Below are 17,824 nucleotides of genomic sequence, written 5' to 3'. Positions count from 1 at the left end.
TGGAAAGAGGGATTCTACAATTCCCAACATACTCTGAACCTGGAAAAAAAACAAATCTAGACGTTTTATTGATTTTTCTTTAAACACTTGCCAAGGCTGGAATCAAGATAAATAGAAGGCACAACAGTTTTGCTCTGGTTTTGTGTTATTCAGATTGTGAGGGTGGTCTTGGTATTTTGTTTGCTTGCTTGCTTGTTTTTACAAATACAAATTAAAGATGAAAAAAACTACTTCATAAACTAACAATTCAAGAAAAGCATATCAGTTGCATTCTAGACATTTAAAACCTATCTCAATTTAAATTTCAAGGTAAAAACAGTGAATTTTAGAATTGTTTTGTGATCACAGATCAAAAGAAAAAAACTTCACTAACACCTTTTATTCAGTGTTCAACCATACCAGCGAAAATCAAATTCAATTTCTCCATTTGCAGGCAGTTCCTCCACACCAGAAGGTAGTCATGACTCTCCAAAGAAGGAACAATCTGGGGTTTTCCTACCTTCAAAATGTTTATCAAATCTCGTGTTTCTCAAAGGCTTTCAAACACATAGAAAATAAGAAATACCCCAATGAATAAAACATACCAAATGTCAGTAATAAGCAAGACACATTACTTTGGGGAAATGGCTGTTAAAAAAAAAAAACAACATCCAGTCTATATATGCAAAGTAAAGCAAGGAAATTCAGTCTTTTTGTTTTTCTTCTTTTAAAATCCATTTATCCTAAAGTATCATTCCACAAAATTGGAAGTGATGGACTAAAAGGTGAGGAGAGGGTAAGGGAGGGGAGGGTACACACACCATTAACACAAAAAGTAAAATTGTACAAACTGAAGCAGTTTATAAGAGACCAGGGTCATACTGCAAGATACCAAGGGTGGTTGAAGAAATTCACCATTCTGCAGGCGCAGGGGTTTGTACTGCTGCGTGGAAATCAGTGAAGAGCAATTCACTGCCTTGGAGCAATGCCCCTTCCCACTCCAAATCCTGGTTTCTGCACCATGCCTCCACGGGGAGGGCCTCTCATTCCACCGCCCAGCCCACCTCGAGGGCCTCCGGGTCCCCGCAGGCGGTTATCTCGCCGGTCCCCTTCCCGGGCAGCGCGAGTCTTCTTCTCTTCCACATTCAGACGGACCTCACCTCTGAACATGATGGGCTGTAAGAGTCAAAGTGAGAAGACTTACACACAGTGTTGATGGGCTACCAATTAACAAAGTTAAAACAAAGCCATTATAAAGAACCAGCAGCTTACAACTATGTATGTTCTCACAGGTCAGTTTTTGTTTCAATTCAGAACACACATTCCCATGAACAAATACACGGAAAGGTGGTTAGGTAGGCAGGGTTATGTAGGCTAGTTCAAAAAGTCGGTTTAAACAGCATGGCAACACAAGTAATTCTCATTGTACTTATTAAATATTCTTTCCCATAGAATGACATAGATAGAACATAAGAACTGCCACCTTCTCTATGGATTGAGAGCTTTAGAGTAAAACCCCATTGTCACCTAATGTGAGAAGGCTGTGCTGCACATATTTATGCCAAGTGCAAATACATCTCAAAAACATCATTAATTTCATCTAAATAACTCACAAAATGATATTTGCCTTAATAGGATTTTGGAAGTCTTTGGCCTTCTTTTCGCCCAATAGTGCTAAAAGTAGGGAACAAAGGGTTACTCCAGATTCCAGTGAATTCCATGTACACACCTCACTGGCCCTCACTGGTTTTCTAAATGAAATGTTGTTTAAAATAAATATCTAACAGGACTTACTATGAAGATAAGTGTTCTATATGCTTCACATGTATCATCCTATTTAACCTTCTGAGGTCTGCTATTACGCCTATCTGAGAGACTGGCAAACGACGGGCCAGGGAGTCAGGAACTCTCAGCCCACAGGTCACAGCACAAGTGAGCGATGAAGGAGATGTAAAGCGAGCCACCGGACTGCAAACTGTAAGCTCGGGACCACTATGCTCCAATCGAGCATGTCAAACACATGGTCTCCAGGCTTATACAAGCTACTTCTGCACTCATAAAAATTACTGAAGGCATTTCCAGCAATACAGTGAGAGGAGGGGGAAAAAAATCAAGCTCCATTTAACATTCCCGAAGTACAAAGGAGTGATCTAAAAATATACATTTAGAAGAGTCTTTTTTGAACTCTAAAGTCGGATTAAATATATATTTAAGACAACATAAATATCATAAATATTTTTATACACACACTATACAAATCACTTCACACGCAATTTCAAGTGCTGTTCCAGGCAATGTTCTAGCTACAACAGAAAAAATGAAATCATATTAAAGTCTGAAAGATTAAGGAGGGAGAGGCTGGGGCTAGAAGTGCATTAAACACAGTTATGGAAGACATCTGAGGACTTATCACAGGGGTGGAGGCAATCTGAATGAAAAGGTATCGAACACACTCACAACCCCTCTTCTGAGGAAAGTCACCTCAAACAACCCTTAGGCACAGAGACACCATAGATTACCCACATCCACTAAAAGAAACCCCTTATCTTGGACAATTAACTAAGAAGCCAATTATCATATCTGACCTCCTTTAGCCCATTGGGAACCTCACACTCTACAAGGAAATATAGAACTCAAGGCTGCACCAAAAACACTGGCCAGCCACTGTACCTACTGCGTGCTCAAGGATGGATTTACCCATAAGGCCTACTGGAGAGGTCTGAGCTCAGTATTCTGTGGCTCTGGTGAGATAAGCCACATTGTCTCCTCATTTTCTCAGTGCTGTTGCAGAGGCGCTTCACAAAGACAGTGAAGTCAGTGTACACACCTCACTGGTGCTCAAGATAACACACATCTGCAGAGTAAGGCTCAGATGATGTTAGGACCACAGCATTCAACTTTGCAAGTTAGCCATCAACACCGTGGAGAACATAATAGGTTCTGACCAACCTCTGGGAAATCCTGATCGACACATTTCTATTACAAGGTTAATAAAATGTGTAGATTTAATTTGCAGAAATTGAAAGCAGATTCATGGTTGCCAAGGGCTGGCTAGAAAGAATATGGGGAAACACTGCTTACTTAATGGGGAAGGTACTTACTTTTGATGAAAATGTCTGTAATCAGGCAATGGTTGTACAATAGTATGTGTTAGTAAATGCCACTGTATTGTACTAGACTTATGGGGGGGATCACCTCATAAGTTATATAAATGTCTCAGCACCTGCTATATACATTATAATGTTGCATGTCAACTATAACTGAAAAATTTATTTTAAGAAACAGAACACATTTTAAAAAGTAAAACCAGCCCTGGCCAGTGTGGCTAAGTTGGTTGGAGCACAGTTTGGTAAAGCGAAAGGCCTCGGGTTTGGTTGTCGGTCTGGGTGCACACTATCCCCAGTCCAGGTGCGTAAAGGAGGCACCCAGATCGATGTCTCTCTCACATCGATGTTTCTCTCCCTCTCTCCCTCCCTCAAAAATCAATGAGCATGTCCTCGGATAAGGATTAAAAATAGAAATTAAAAATAAAATTAAGACAGTTAATTTTATGTGAATTTTACCTCAATTTTTTTTAAGTGAGATTTTCCGTTTAAGATCCCACACCCATCTCAGTAAATTAGCAATTATTTAGCCCTTTGTTCTTCTCTACTACTAGTGCTACAAAAAGTGTTGCTTGCTAATGAAAGATGAGGGGGAAGGGAAGAGTTCTTTAGGAACTACACAGTAAAACGATTATGAGTCTACAAATCCCTCTGTAATTAGACTAACAGTTATGTTAATAAAAGTGGTTCCACACAGGATAACTCCAAAGCCAGTAAAATTATAGACTAAAAGGAGAAGCTCCTCATAGTTATAGCCCAGGCAGCAGTTTTATACCAAACCGCCCTGGGCAAACAGGCTCTTAAATTATGTTAGCTAAAGGTAACATTGTATTTCATGTTCCACACCAGAAGCCATCAGCAGGAAAGAAATTTGCAAAAATCTCATTACACTGCTAACTATTAAAGTTATTTCATTCTCACCATTCACTTATTCAAAACCTAAGTTATTTAGACAGAAGCTTTGTTGTTCTAAACTCCCAGGCAGTTCTTTTGATACTAATGATTGAACATGATCGAACATATTACCCAAACATGTTGGAATAAATTACACTTTACGTATAAGACACAGCTGGTGAGAATGAAGATTTAAACAGCCAACATACGTGCTTATTTTTTAAAAAATCAAGCTGAGAAACTGCTTACCCTGTTGCTAAGGACCTTCTGAACAGGCTCAGAATCATCAAACACAACAAAACCGAAATTGGGCAATTTCCCACCACTGTTAATGCGCAGCTCCACCACATTCCCATAATCTGCAAATGAAATACAAATCCTCAAATAACTCTGTAGAACATCTCCTTTGAACATTACATGCACACTGTCCAACAGGACACGACTACAGAACACTTGAAATGTGGTTACTCTGCAACAAGATGTGCCATTAAGTGTAAAAAACACATAATTATGAAAACTGAGTCAAGAAAAACATATACCATCTTATACTTTTACATGTTGAAATGACAGCTTAGACAAATTGTGTTAAATGATTACATTTATGACTCATCTTCTGTTTCTACTGGAGAGTGCTACATTAGATGAATTTAGTGTTTAAAACTCAATCACCTACTTTGAAAGAAATCTTTAAGCTCTGATTTGTCCACCTCGTGAGGCAGATTCCCAATGAAGAGTTGGTGACTGTCAGGGTGTCTCACGGTTCTTCGGGGTTCAACATCACCTTGCTCACCAGTCTCACGGACTTAAGAGAAAACAAAAACAGAAATCAAAGACGACACTCTTTCAGTGACCATTCTATTCAATTGTTTTCTCTCTACCCTAAATACAGGTAATTCTACCAACTCTACAATTTTTTAAGTAAGCAAATATCAAGCACCACCTCCTCCCCCCCAAAAAAGCAAGTTCTCACCTCAAAATCCCCTAAACTAGAAAAGTGACCCTCCTGTGCTCTTACTTGGTCTAGGTCCCCTCTGAGGTGGAATATTTATTCGTTGTTCTCGAACTCTTTGATCCCTCTGAGGCCTCTGCGGTGGAATCTGAGATTCAGGCTTAGACTCCGGGCGAGGCTAAAAAATTTGTCAGTTAACTTTTGCATAAAAACAAAGCAAGCTTAACTTTTTCTTGTGAAGTTTCTTAGCAAACAACAAGGTTTAAGCTAGAAAATGACAATTCTCTCTCACACATACAAAAAAAATCATTAAAAACCATCTTTTACTCTTCTCCTCTGTCCTCTATCAGTTCCCACATTGTCTAAACTTCTATGAAACATTACTCAAAATACAAGAAAATGTGCCTTAATACAAGCTTAATTAGAAACTCACCTGGGAAGCTGGTACTTTAACAACATGAGGTGGTATCCCAGTAACTGGAACAGCTCCACTGGGTGGAAGGTTCTTACTGGTCACAGATGCCCAGGAAAATGTCTAAGGTAACATAACACCAACACCAGCTGATTACACCATACATCAAAACAACATAAAAGCAATTAGCTCCTGATTTCTTGTAATAATATATGCATTACATTTTCATAAGCAGGATAGCTTATAAGTATCCTGAGATTCTGTCCTCCTCTATTCACAAATTTAGTACTAAAATTTCTTAGGACTACTATGATACAAACACTGATCCAATTACACCAACTCTAGGATTATCTTGAAACACCTTCTCAATCCGTATCAAAATCACCAAATCCTGTTTCTTAACTGTTAAGTATCTTTTCTTTCCAGTTTCTACCAGCATGATCCTAATCCAAAGTATCATTATTTCTCTCCAGAATTACTATAATAGCCACCTAACAACTACTGCCTATCCGTTCTCAATGCAGCCACCCTACTTTCCACCTGCAAGCTAAGTCATCCCACCTTTTCTTCCTACTCACTCACTAGCTAAAGGATAGTTCCCATACCTAAAACAATGCCTGCCACACAGGCACTTGAATTAACTGTCAGATACACATAAATGATAGTCTAAGAACTCTGACCCCATAAATACAGCACTAGAAGATATTCCCTCATAGAGCATCAAACGTAATGATTCTGTGAGTTCGTTAACATCATCCTGATGTGACTGAGGGGGTAACTGAAAGCATCAAAATTTTGAAATCAGGTACTCTAATTAGAAAAGTAGTTCTATTTCGGCAATTTATTTCTATTCCTACTATAAAGTTAACTTTAATTACATTTCATAGAAAAAGGCAGGAAAGTGTGTTGTCTCACATTACTTTTTAAAGATATATTACCATTTGTTTGTTACAACAAACACGTAATAATTTGCAATTTAAAGGACAATGGGTTGGTGATATGCTAATAAAATAGTACCTGACATTTCTGGTCTAAAAGTGGGGGGAAAGGTTACTTTTGGTTTTACAAAGCAATGTGCATCTTCTTATCTGAGGATTGGTTCAGTATGTAAGAAATTTCCCTGAACCACCAATATGAAAACACACCTACAAAAGCCAACCAAGCAATAATAAAGGAGAAAAGATTTTTTAAAAAAACTAGAAATAGAGCAAAAATGAAGACATGCTGCATACCCTCAAGTCTTCCTGCACTGTCTGAGCTATGTCTGTAGGTGCTGGAGAAGAACTCTTCTGAGCATCCTCAGCAGCAGTTTCTTCCAACACTGGCTCACACTTTTCCTCTTGGATCTCAGATACAGGTTCTTGCTCCGGTTCCGGTTCTGGATCAGGCTCTGGTTCAGCGACAGGCTCCTCTAAATGTTCTTCCAAATCATTACTTTAACAGGAAAATTTGAGAAATATCATTCTGCCTCCATCGATTTAGCAAGAAATTCCCAAGTATTTATTATCTATAGACCTGAACCCCCAAAAGACATAAGAAATACATCTCTGAGTATTAAAACAAGACAATTTTTAAGAAAAGCACTCAATGAGCAAATTTTAACTACAGTTAGATTGGCTCAATTCTCTTAAGTAAATAAATCAAAATGGATCAAAATAAACCAAACCAGTTTCTCAGTTAGAATCCCAAAACTATTACAATTTACCACTCACATATCACAAAACTCTTAACAGGCTGTGAGGAGGGAGAAGGGCTGTTGAGCTGTTCAGTGGAGACAATTTCAGTTTTGCAAGATGAAAAGTTCTAGAGTTGTGTTGTACAACCATGTGTAGATAGTTAACATTACTATACGGTATATTTAAAAATGGTTAAGAAGGTAACTTTTGTTATGTGGTTTTACCACCAAAAAATACCTTTCATAAATAGGAGAAAAAAGACATTAATCATGATTCAGAATAGTTTTTGAAGTTCCACATAAATCAGTTTGTCAAAGCTGCATGTGTTTTTCCCCCTGAAATTCTAATTCAGTAGATTCGTGGTGTTCATCAGTACACCTTGAAACATTTGAAAATGTCCTTTAAGTACTGAATATTAACATTACTGGTATTACATGGCAACAAGTAAATACTGTATTCATTTCTATTCCTATCAAACACGTTTCTGTTCCGATTGAAGTTAAAAAAAAAAAATCCACCTAAGATACAGTCATGCATTTATTGTCTGGCTTAATTACTTAAATTCTTTACTGCTACAAATCATGTCTGAATGTCTACCAATTTATACCTAAGTAAGTCCCGGTACACTTTATACCAACCACCCCACCCCACCCCACCCCGGCCCCGCACAAAGCACGTAATGCAGTGGCTTGATGTGTTAATTAGTACTTGGTAAGAAATCCCAACTCTTTTTCATTTACCACCCAGAAAAAACTAAACCAAAAAGCAACTGGTGGATACTCTTTAAGTAGTCCTCATCGTGCCAACTATAACAAACATGTTATAGATTTTTGGAAGCTCAAAGATACAAAGTGAAACCTTTCTTTTGAGAAATTATCATTATTTTCTGAGATAATTGTGAGGAACACGTGACTGCGCTCCAACAAAGAGAAAGACCAGACAACCCAAATTCTCATGCAGCACTAGACAGATGAACAAAGTTTTTCTTACCCAACAGTCGGATCATAGAAAGGCCCGGAATCATCAGGTACCACCTCAGGTGTCTGCTGTCTTTCTTCAGGTTCCTCTACCTCTTCCTCTGATTCTAAGTAAGAAGAGAGATTTAAAGTAATTTGTGCTTAATTCACAATGTTCATCATAATAAAAAAACCAATAAAATAAGAAAAGCAGATACATATTCAATAAAACGATGGCACAGCCTTTAAGGACAGAACAAAGGCAACTATGGTGTCAGGTTAAGAATAGAGAACCTGAAGTCATACTGCCAGTAATCCGATACAGGCTCTACCACCTAACTAGCTACATGACGACATCAGGCAAATTACTCATCTGTGCCGTACTGTCCTAATCTACTAAATGGGGACAACAGTACCCCAAGACTTAACTATAAGGCTGTTGTATTATATAATAAATATAAAACGCTTATAATCGTCTCAGCCACACAGAAATTGTTCTGAGACAACTATCCATAGGTCTCTTGTGTTTCTACACATCTTAAAATTGAAGCAATTGCTACCCTTCATTCCAGACTATCTTTTAAGAACATTTGCATAGCAAACACCCTTGGAAAATAGTATGTCTCTCCAGAGCCAAGGAAAGGCATGTTTACTGCCCATTCTAAAAGATTTGGGTTCACCCAAGTCCTCCACTCCACTACTCTCCTTGTCAAATTTGTCACCTCTAGGATACAACAATCACTATAGACACCTGGAACCCCAGGCTCCGGACACCTATCATGGCCTATGGATGGACAAGCATTTCCCTCCACCTCCTCTGACCGAGTTAGCAAAAGCAGGCGGAACCCAGAGAAGGCTCAACGTCCCTTTGCAGCAGGAAGCAGTGAGAGTGGTCATCGCCCCAAACTCCCAAAGATTTGGGTTCCAAATGCTTGAGCTGGGCATGTTAGGATAGCAAATCAAGGCAGGGAGGAGGAGGGAGACATGTCTCACCCACTAATTCAGCAATCCTGAGCCTGGTCGATTGCCAGGTGTTCCGACATCACAGGAAACACCATGCTAACACAGGAGGAGGGCAGTCCTTGGAATTCTATGTATGGTTTCCACTATCTGGGAAAGAAAGTCTTTGAAACTGTGTATTCATATTCATCCCAAGGCATTTCAGGACAGAAGGGGCCCACAGTGCCCAAAGGAAGAAGCCCAGTAACAGCTTTGGGTATTCACGCTTTCCCCCTAAAGTTGGTATTGCCTTTACCTGTCAATCAATATGTAACTTCTTCACCCTGCCCCATCCCACCAACTATATGAATCCTCAGAACAAAGGACGGGCCCTCTTCAGCTGCCCCGCCTCTGGCCACCCCTGCCCTTGCCACCTTTGCTCTTGCCTTTTCTCCCACCTCGGCAAGGCCCATTCTCTTCCATGAGAACATATCACCAATAAACCCTGTCTGCGTGCATGACTTAAAATATAAAAGACTTGGGTTCCCTAAACTCAAGGTCCCATTCTTATAACGTACCTTGTTACCATACAGGTATCATTTGGACTTCTATGTCCTGTGGAAACTGTAATAACCTGACTACTTCTGATTTACGAGTTTTAGGTCTTCTACCAATATCTATGAAATAGACTAACCTATTAGCTTCAAGTAGGTTAAAAACACAGGCCCTCCATATGTCATGACAAGTATAAGTTACTAATGAAGAATACAGACGATAATGAAAACATTCAAGAAACCCATATTCTCTGAGTCAACTGCCACCATCAAAAAAGTTTAGGCAAGTAACTTACCCTCCTGAGGCTCAGTGACAAAGCCACCGAAGACCTCATCTTGGTATCTGAAGATATCATTGTGAACGTAGAACTTGTTTGCAACAGAGCCCTGCAATGCCAACAGAAAGTTTTTACTTACTCGGCAGACTTAACAAGCCCAATCGCCCTACACCAGTGGTTCCCAGCTGAGGGCGCTGCTGCCCCCGCCCCCAGGAGCCACCGGCAGTATCAGAGGGCATTCCAGTGTTCGCGACAAGGAGCACAGCAGCTGACAACTACTGAGTAGAGGGGGCAGGGGTGCTGCGACACATCCTTCAATGCACAGGACAGCCAGCCACAACCAAGACTTATTCAGCTCAAAATATTAACACTGTCAAGGCTAAAAAGCCCTGCTCTACATTATGGTTGTTAAAAACCACACTCAAATATATGGCTTGCTTTAAATACCACCAGATGGATACGCAAAAATTGATAAAGCTTTAAGTATGTAAAATGCCACAGCCCATACCTCACATCATTTCTTGAACAATAAATAAACACCTATTGCCAACTGTGACAGAGATTTTAAACTCCCTAAATCTGTATCTAAGATTACTGATACAGGCACTCAAGGGTGGTGTAGCTGAAAAGGTTTCCATACACTAGATTAAGATACTCTTGAATTAAATCCAACTGTATCAACTACTACTTATTCAACTTCTAAGGCTCTGTCCTCATCTGCAAAAATGGATACCACCCTATTCCTTAGAGCTCTGAGTATTACATGAGATAGTCTATGTAACAATGCACTGTATACTAAGGTAATGTTAGATTCTTCCTTTCATATCCCATAACCCTGTGCATATTTAAAAGTCCATTAACAATTTTACAATGCAGAGAACCTAAGCTTTCCTCTAAAAATCATGACTAAAATGACCTCATGTAATTTTTCAAAGACAACTGAATTATTTTATATTCAAACAGTAAAATGAGAGGGGTTTTAGATTCACTATCCTGAACAGAAAATATGTAAGAGTAATACTAGAGAAAACACTTAATCAGCAAGTCTTTACTGAACCACTTCCACATGCTTACATACACAGGTTTCCTGCCATGGTTCAGTCTGGACCAGTTGGGAAAACAGTACAAATGAAATTACTCAACATAAATCTGTGGTCCTTTCATGAGAAGCATGATAACTAAAAAGAACCAGGACTTCTTGAAGAAAACAGCTGATTCCAGGGCTGGGGCAGAGACAGTGCTAGGTGGGCCCGAAACACCTTGTGCCACAAACTTACCAAGTGCTTATATGTATTTATGTAGACACGCACAGAAGCCAGCTTAAAGAGGTTCACACTTAGCATGTCTGGGACATTTTAGACGTCGATACAAAGTTAGCAATGAATTGAGCCCTGGCTGCTGTGGCTCAGTGGATTAAGCGTCAGCCTGCGAGCCAAGCGTCACTGGTTCGATTCCCAGTCAGGGCACGTGACTAGGTTGCACGTCAGGTCCCCAGTTGGGGGCGCCAGTGAGAGGCAACCACACAGTGATGTTTCTCTCCCTCTTTCTCCTTTCCCCTCTCTCTACAAATAAATAAACAAAACTAATAAATAAATAAGTTATTTTTTAAAAAAGTTAGCAATGAATTAAATCCATTAAGTAAACAAAGACTCCATGAGTGGTAACAGATAGAAGAGGCAAAATTCTTTATAGCAGAATACCAACTAATAAATATAGAATGATAGAATCAGATAAGCATCATTTGTAACCATCAGAGTAGCAGTTGGTTCCAGCAAGAATCATCAATGAATGCAAAAACTAGCACATAAGTTTGATGAAGAAGAGGGTATCTGCAAAGTCTCAAAGACTCACCCACAATTTACTTACTAATGAGAAAAACAAAAATATTAACTGCACAGTCACAAAACCTGTTGACCATCCCCTTGATTAAGTGATCAAAGTTAACATCACTAATAGTAAGACTAAATGAGGCTCCGGTCAGCTAGCTCAGCTGGTTAGAGCACTCTCCCGAAAGGGTAAGGTTGCAGGCTCCAACCCCCACCAGGGCACAATGCCCCACCAGGCCACACACAAGAAACAGCCAACCAATGAGTGCATAAATAAGTGAAACAACAAAACAATGTTTCTCTCTCTCTCTCTCTCTCTCTCTCCCCCCTTCTCTGTCAAAACAAATCAATAAATAAAAAAAATTTTGAAGACTAAATGAATCAAGAGCCTCCCTAATGTGAAGCACTAAAAGCGACCTATGTGCACAACCTAAATCTAATCACAACAAGTATCAGACAATTAAAACTGAGGCATTCTACAAAGTAACTGGATCATGCTCTTTCAAAATGTCAATGCCATAAAAAAAAAAAAAAAAAAAAGATTAAATAATTAATGTAGATAAAGGGAGATTAAAGAGAGTTGATGGCTACACACTACGTGTAATACTAGATTCAATTTTGGGTGGGGGGTGGGGAGTACTACTGTAAAGGACGTTATTGAGAAGATAACCAAAATTTAAATATAGACTACAGATTGATAACTGTATTACATCACTACATCGTGAATCTGTACTATAATGTGGAAGAGAATTTCATTCCTTCATCGCAGAAAACGCTCAAGTATTTGAGGATGACAAGGCATGGTACCTCCAACTTACTATCAAAAGGTTTAGAATTTAAAACAATAGATTAATAGAAAAAGAATTATAGATGTGTGGAAAAGTATTGACGGTGGTTCTAGGTAAGGAGTATGTGGGAGTTATTACACTATTACCACAACTTTTCTGTAAATTTGAAACTTCAGAAGAATAATTTTTAAAGAGATGCACAACCATTTGTTGCTTCTTTTTTCATACCTCAGGAGCAAGGACAAATGTCTGCATGAATCTTCTCAAAGCCTGGTTGTTATTAGAGAGCAACCCCATCACCTGGACCACCACACCATCGTTCAGAGTGGCATGAGCATCAACGTGGCGAATCTTAGTGTGGCAATTGGTGAAGTTCTGTGACATCACTTTCCTATGGATTTCCTAAGGAATGGAGAAATGCGTTAATGCCAGACATTTTACACAATCTCCAACAACAACAAAAACTTTCCAACACAACACAGAGAATTTGCATGTTTCAATTATACAGACCCTACTCTGATGTGTGTGTGTGTGTGTGTGTGTGGAGAGAGAGAGAGAGAGAGAGAGAGAGAGAGAGAAAGAGAGAGAGAGAGAGAGAGAGAGAGAGAGTTTATTGAAGCCAAACTAATGAATATGCCAGGGAACAAGATCTCAAATGCTCCCCTAATTTGTTTTAATGTAGTATATTCCTCGTGACCACCCAAGCTTTTTAAAATATTGTCCTAAATAACATAAACTAAAAAATGTTTCCAATAGATGATCTCCGTGCTAAAACCAATTATTTCCTAATATAAAATACCTTCAGCATATAGCATACCAAATGAACAAATGTGACATCATAAGCATTTCAATAACTATCATATTAACCCAAGTTATTGAATACCTGACTTTCTAAAATGTTGAGAAAGTTGATCCTTAAACGTCAGCAAATCTATTAAGCATGCATCTACCTCAATTTTTGGGGTCATTTTCTAGTTGCTTAGCAGCCCACATAAACCTCAGTATGCTTACCTTCTGTCCGTAGACTGCATCCGCTGGCTTTCCATTTGAATCCAACCCCCCATGGACATAAGAAGAGTTCTTTCCATAAAATCTGTAAAATATAATTTACTTGTCATCTTCAAGTATCCTAAGACCAGGTATTTATTTTTCATGTCTGGTACCTAACCACCTCAGTGGCAGATTCTTGGAAGCAGGAGCATATTTTCTTTCTCATCTTTGTATGCAATCCTAGGTTCATCCCCTACGTGTCAAACTTTGCTGAATGCGGAGAAATTTGGTCAGTGAGGCAGAACACTTATTTTACAAGTCAAAACTTCCAAGGTTTCAGGGTAGGATGATCATGTTGAGAAGGATCTTGTAAGTTCATGTCAGGAAGGCCACTTAAAATAAATGTTCCTGTTTTCATTCAAGAAGAAAACAGGCAGTTTTAATACAGATGAGGACATCTATACTCTTCACAGACTTGGAGAGTCCTTTTGTACCTAAGAATACACATGAGAAATTCCCATTGAAACCCAGTAACTCATATCATGTAGGTGCGTTTTAGATGTTGTTCTCAATAATTTTTGCGGCTGCAGTATAAGCTGTAAAATTCCCATAACTTTCATTTTTCTAGCCTCAATTGCTTTGTTTTCATTACAATACTATACTGGATCAGGAAAGCCAACACAAGATTAACCATACTATAAGGATTTGCTATCTGTATTCCAGATAAACAATTTTTCACAAATAAGGCCATACATGCCATTGTACATCCTGACTGTGCCCTCCCCCCGAAAGGGGGAAAGGTCTGGGCCCACAAGACCCCAAGCATACCTTTTAATTGTTAAAGTTATTAAAAGGTTGCATGTTAGCCAGTGAAATCAGTTCACTGCTGGCTAAGCCACTTTTCTTTACATTTACGATATACCTCAGAGATGAAATGTGAAAAAAAAGAATGCCTAAGAATCACTAAATAGCAATATTGAGAAAAAATATATGAATACACTTGGTTAGTTTCTTTCAACTCCAGCTTCTTTTTAAATTCCAATTTATCTAATTTCTAAGGACACAGAATAAAATTTTGACCTAAAACACAACAAAAAGGGAAAAAGTTTAGAGACTTTTTCTATCATTAATAGTCATGAATACTAGCAAATTTTTAACTCCTTAAATATCTTTATCTGCAAAATGAGGTTAACTCTCCCACAATGCCTTACTAAAAACTTCTGGAAAAGATCAAGAGGAAATAGGTAGAAGTGTTTAAAAATTGTAAAGTCAAAAACAAAGAGAGAGATGGAGCTTTGCCATTTTCACAGTAAGGACTCAAAGTCAAATTTATAAGGGAGCCCTCCCACACCGCTGATGGGAATGCAAAATTGGTGCAGCCACTATGGAAACAGTATTTGTAAAGATATATGTACCCATAGTTCACTGCAGCATTATTCACAACAGCCAAGAAATGGAAACAACCTACGTGCCCTCTGATGGATAACCAGATATAGAAAAAATGGTACATATATACACTGGAATACTACTCAGCCATAAAGGTAAAACATTGCCATTTACAACAACATGGGTGGGTCTTGAGAGTATCATGCTAGGTGAAGTAAGTTGGAAAAGGATAAGAACTATGATTTCATTCATATGTGGGATATGAAAAAGAAAGCAATAAACCAACAAACAAATATAAGGACAAACATAACAGTGGTTACCAGAGAGTAAGGGTGTGGGGAGGACGAAGATGGTAAAGTGGGTCAAATACACAGTAACAAAGGAGACTCTGGGTGGTAAGCACATAATGGAGTATACAGGTGTTGTACTATAAAGCTGTACACCTGAAATTCACATAATGTTATAAACCAATGTTACCCCAACAAATTTAACTTTAAAAAAATCGAATATAGTTAAAGAAAGAATTTATAAATTTTCTTTTGCATCTCATAATCATGTGTTATCCAATATACAAGCTGGTCAAAATATAGAGGAAAAATAGTTCTTGTCCAGCAAATAAATATTTCAGATTTTCTAAGAATTTTAACAAGTCCATAAAAATAGACTTAAGAGTTACGTATAATGAAGCACTGTTTATAAGGGGAAATAATAAAAGCATTCCTTAGGGAATTAAGGTATGCTACATCTCTATAAAATAAACTCTGTGGATACAAAAATTAATGTGACATGTATAACCCACGCAAAAAGAGGCCAGATTATCAAATAAAAAAGCAAAGACAATATATTAAAATGTTTGCACATAAGTAGAAAAACTGTTAGCATGGATTTATTTCCATGTTTATTTCAATTTCTGCTTTAATTTATACCAACATGTACTATTTACACTAAAAAAACAAAAAAAAATTTTTTAAAGCACATCGACACAAAAGTATGTTTACATTTCTACTAAATAATTCATGACTCATCAAAAACAGCACAACAAAAAAAGGAAACAAAAGCATGAATATTATATCTTTACATATGCAGGTATTATTTTTCCGAGAATGTGTAATTTTTTGTAACGTAAGTCTAATTTTTTAATTTTGTTTATTCATTTAAAATATCACTTTAACAACCATAACTTATTGGTCCTTATACAAAGTGCTATTATGCTACAACCCTACAAGGTGCATAATGATTGAGAGAATTTCCAGGATAAGTACCGACATGCTAAACACAGGATGTGATGATACAAGGAGCAAAACTTGTACCTGTGTAGCATGTCTGGGGCCTGGTTCAGCAGCGTGTAATACTGTCTCACGAACTCCCGCCCGACCAGCAGGGGACTAGGCTTCTCCATAACCATTGCTTTGGTCAATTCAACCTGAAAAAAAAAAAAAAAAAGTTAAATATGTTCAACCAGAAAGATCAAGTATTATACAAAGGAAAAAGATGGCAGGGAAGAAGATAATCACTTAGCTAAAACCATTTCAAAGTAAAAAAATCACTTCAGAAATTCTTGGTTTTATGAGAGGCTTAGGAACCTCTGGGACAACTTTCAACACACCAACATCCAAATCATAGGGGTGACAGGAGGAGACAAGGAAAAGCAAGAAATTGGAAACTTACTTGAAAAAATAATGAAAGAAAACTTCCCTAATTTGGTGAAGGAAATAGACATACAAGTCCAGGAAGCACAGAATTCCAAAGAAGCTAGACCCAAAGAGGATCACACCAAGACACATAATTAAAATGCCAAAGGTTAAAGACAAAGAATTTTAAAAGCAGCAAGAGAAAAGAAAAGTTACTTACAAAGGAGTTCCCATAAGACTATCAGCTGATTTCTCAAAAGGGACTGGCAAGAAGTATCCAAAGTGATGAAAAGCAAGGACCTACAACCAAGATGACTCTATTCAGCAAAGCTATCATTTGGAATGGAAGGGCAGATGAAAGTGCTTCCCAGCCAAGGTAAAGCTTAAAGGAGTTTATAATCACCAAGCCATTATTATATGAAATGTTAAAGGGACTTACTTAAGGAAAAGAAGAAAATCAAAACTATGAACATTAAAATGCCAACAAACTCACAACTATCAATAAATGAATCTAAAAAATAAAAACAGAAACTAAGCAAACAATCAGAACAGGAACAGAATCATAGGTATGGGGATCATTTGGAGGGTTACCAGCTGGGAGGGGGAAGGGGAAAAAATGTGGAAATGGTGCAGGGATTAAGAAGCATAACTGGTAGGAACAGAACAGACGGGGAAGTTAAGAATAGTATAGGAAAGGATGAAGCCCAAGAACTTACATGTACAACACATGGATATGAACTAAGGGCGGTGGGATTGCTGGAGGGAAGGGGAGGTACCAGGCGGAGGAGGGCAAAGGGAAAAACAATGGGACAACTGTAAGCATAATCAGTAAAATATACTTTAAAAAAAGAAATTCTTAGTTTAGTTTTTTTTTTTTTTTAAGATTTTTATTTATTTATTTTTAGAGGGAAAGGGAGGGAGAAAGAAAGGGAGAGAAACATCAATGTGTGGTTGCCTTTCGCGTGCCCCCAACAGGGACCCAAGCCCACAACCCAGCATGCGCCCCGATCAGGAAGTGAACTGGTAGCCCCCTGGTTTGCAGGCCAGCACCCAATCCACCAAACCACACCAGCCAGGGCAGAAATTCTTAGTTTTAAAAAGAAATATTATAAAAAAAAAAACCCACAGACCAGGTGAGACTTCATATAAATTTATTGCAATCAGCTAAATACTGGAAAAAAACCACTATGAAGAATTAATTCATCACTTTTCCCAATAGTCAATTTTCATACACTAAATATAAGATCCTCAAAGGTATGTATTTCTAACATGCATCATATCATAATTTTCTTATGTTATTAAACCCAATTAAGAGTGTTCCAGTTGTAAGAGAACAAACATATTCTTATTTATGGAATTACTTCATTCGAGGGCAATAAAATCAAAAAGTAAATATAGCTTAGGCATACAGGCACATGCTATTACATATTTAGTCAAACTAAGTCAGAGAAATATTTGGTAT

General features: G+C 38.1%; 1 protein-coding gene across 1 annotated transcript; it reads right to left on the bottom strand.

Moving 5' to 3' along the window:
- Positions 1-929: 929 nt before the first annotated feature.
- On the bottom strand, positions 930-16,154 carry G3BP1 (G3BP stress granule assembly factor 1). Its single transcript, XM_090288458.1, has 11 exons — positions 16,042-16,154; positions 13,367-13,448; positions 12,584-12,757; positions 9,760-9,850; positions 8,005-8,098; positions 6,571-6,772; positions 5,360-5,461; positions 4,993-5,104; positions 4,651-4,779; positions 4,227-4,336; positions 930-1,155 (listed from the first exon to the last, which is right to left on the bottom strand). Exons 1-11 carry the CDS (start codon positions 16,134-16,136, stop codon positions 949-951), a joined length of 1,398 nt encoding a protein of 465 aa, XP_090144584.1. The 5' UTR covers positions 16,137-16,154; the 3' UTR covers positions 930-948.
- Between the last annotated feature and the right edge of the window lie 1,670 nt (positions 16,155-17,824).

Source organism: Furipterus horrens, unplaced genomic scaffold, assembly GCF_987537825.1.
Source record: "Furipterus horrens unplaced genomic scaffold, mFurHor1.1.pri manual_scaffold_10, whole genome shotgun sequence".
Taxonomy (NCBI): domain Eukaryota; kingdom Metazoa; phylum Chordata; class Mammalia; order Chiroptera; family Furipteridae; genus Furipterus; species Furipterus horrens.
The sequence above is the reverse complement of the archived record's forward strand: the minus strand, read 5'-3'. Positions and strand labels throughout refer to the sequence as shown.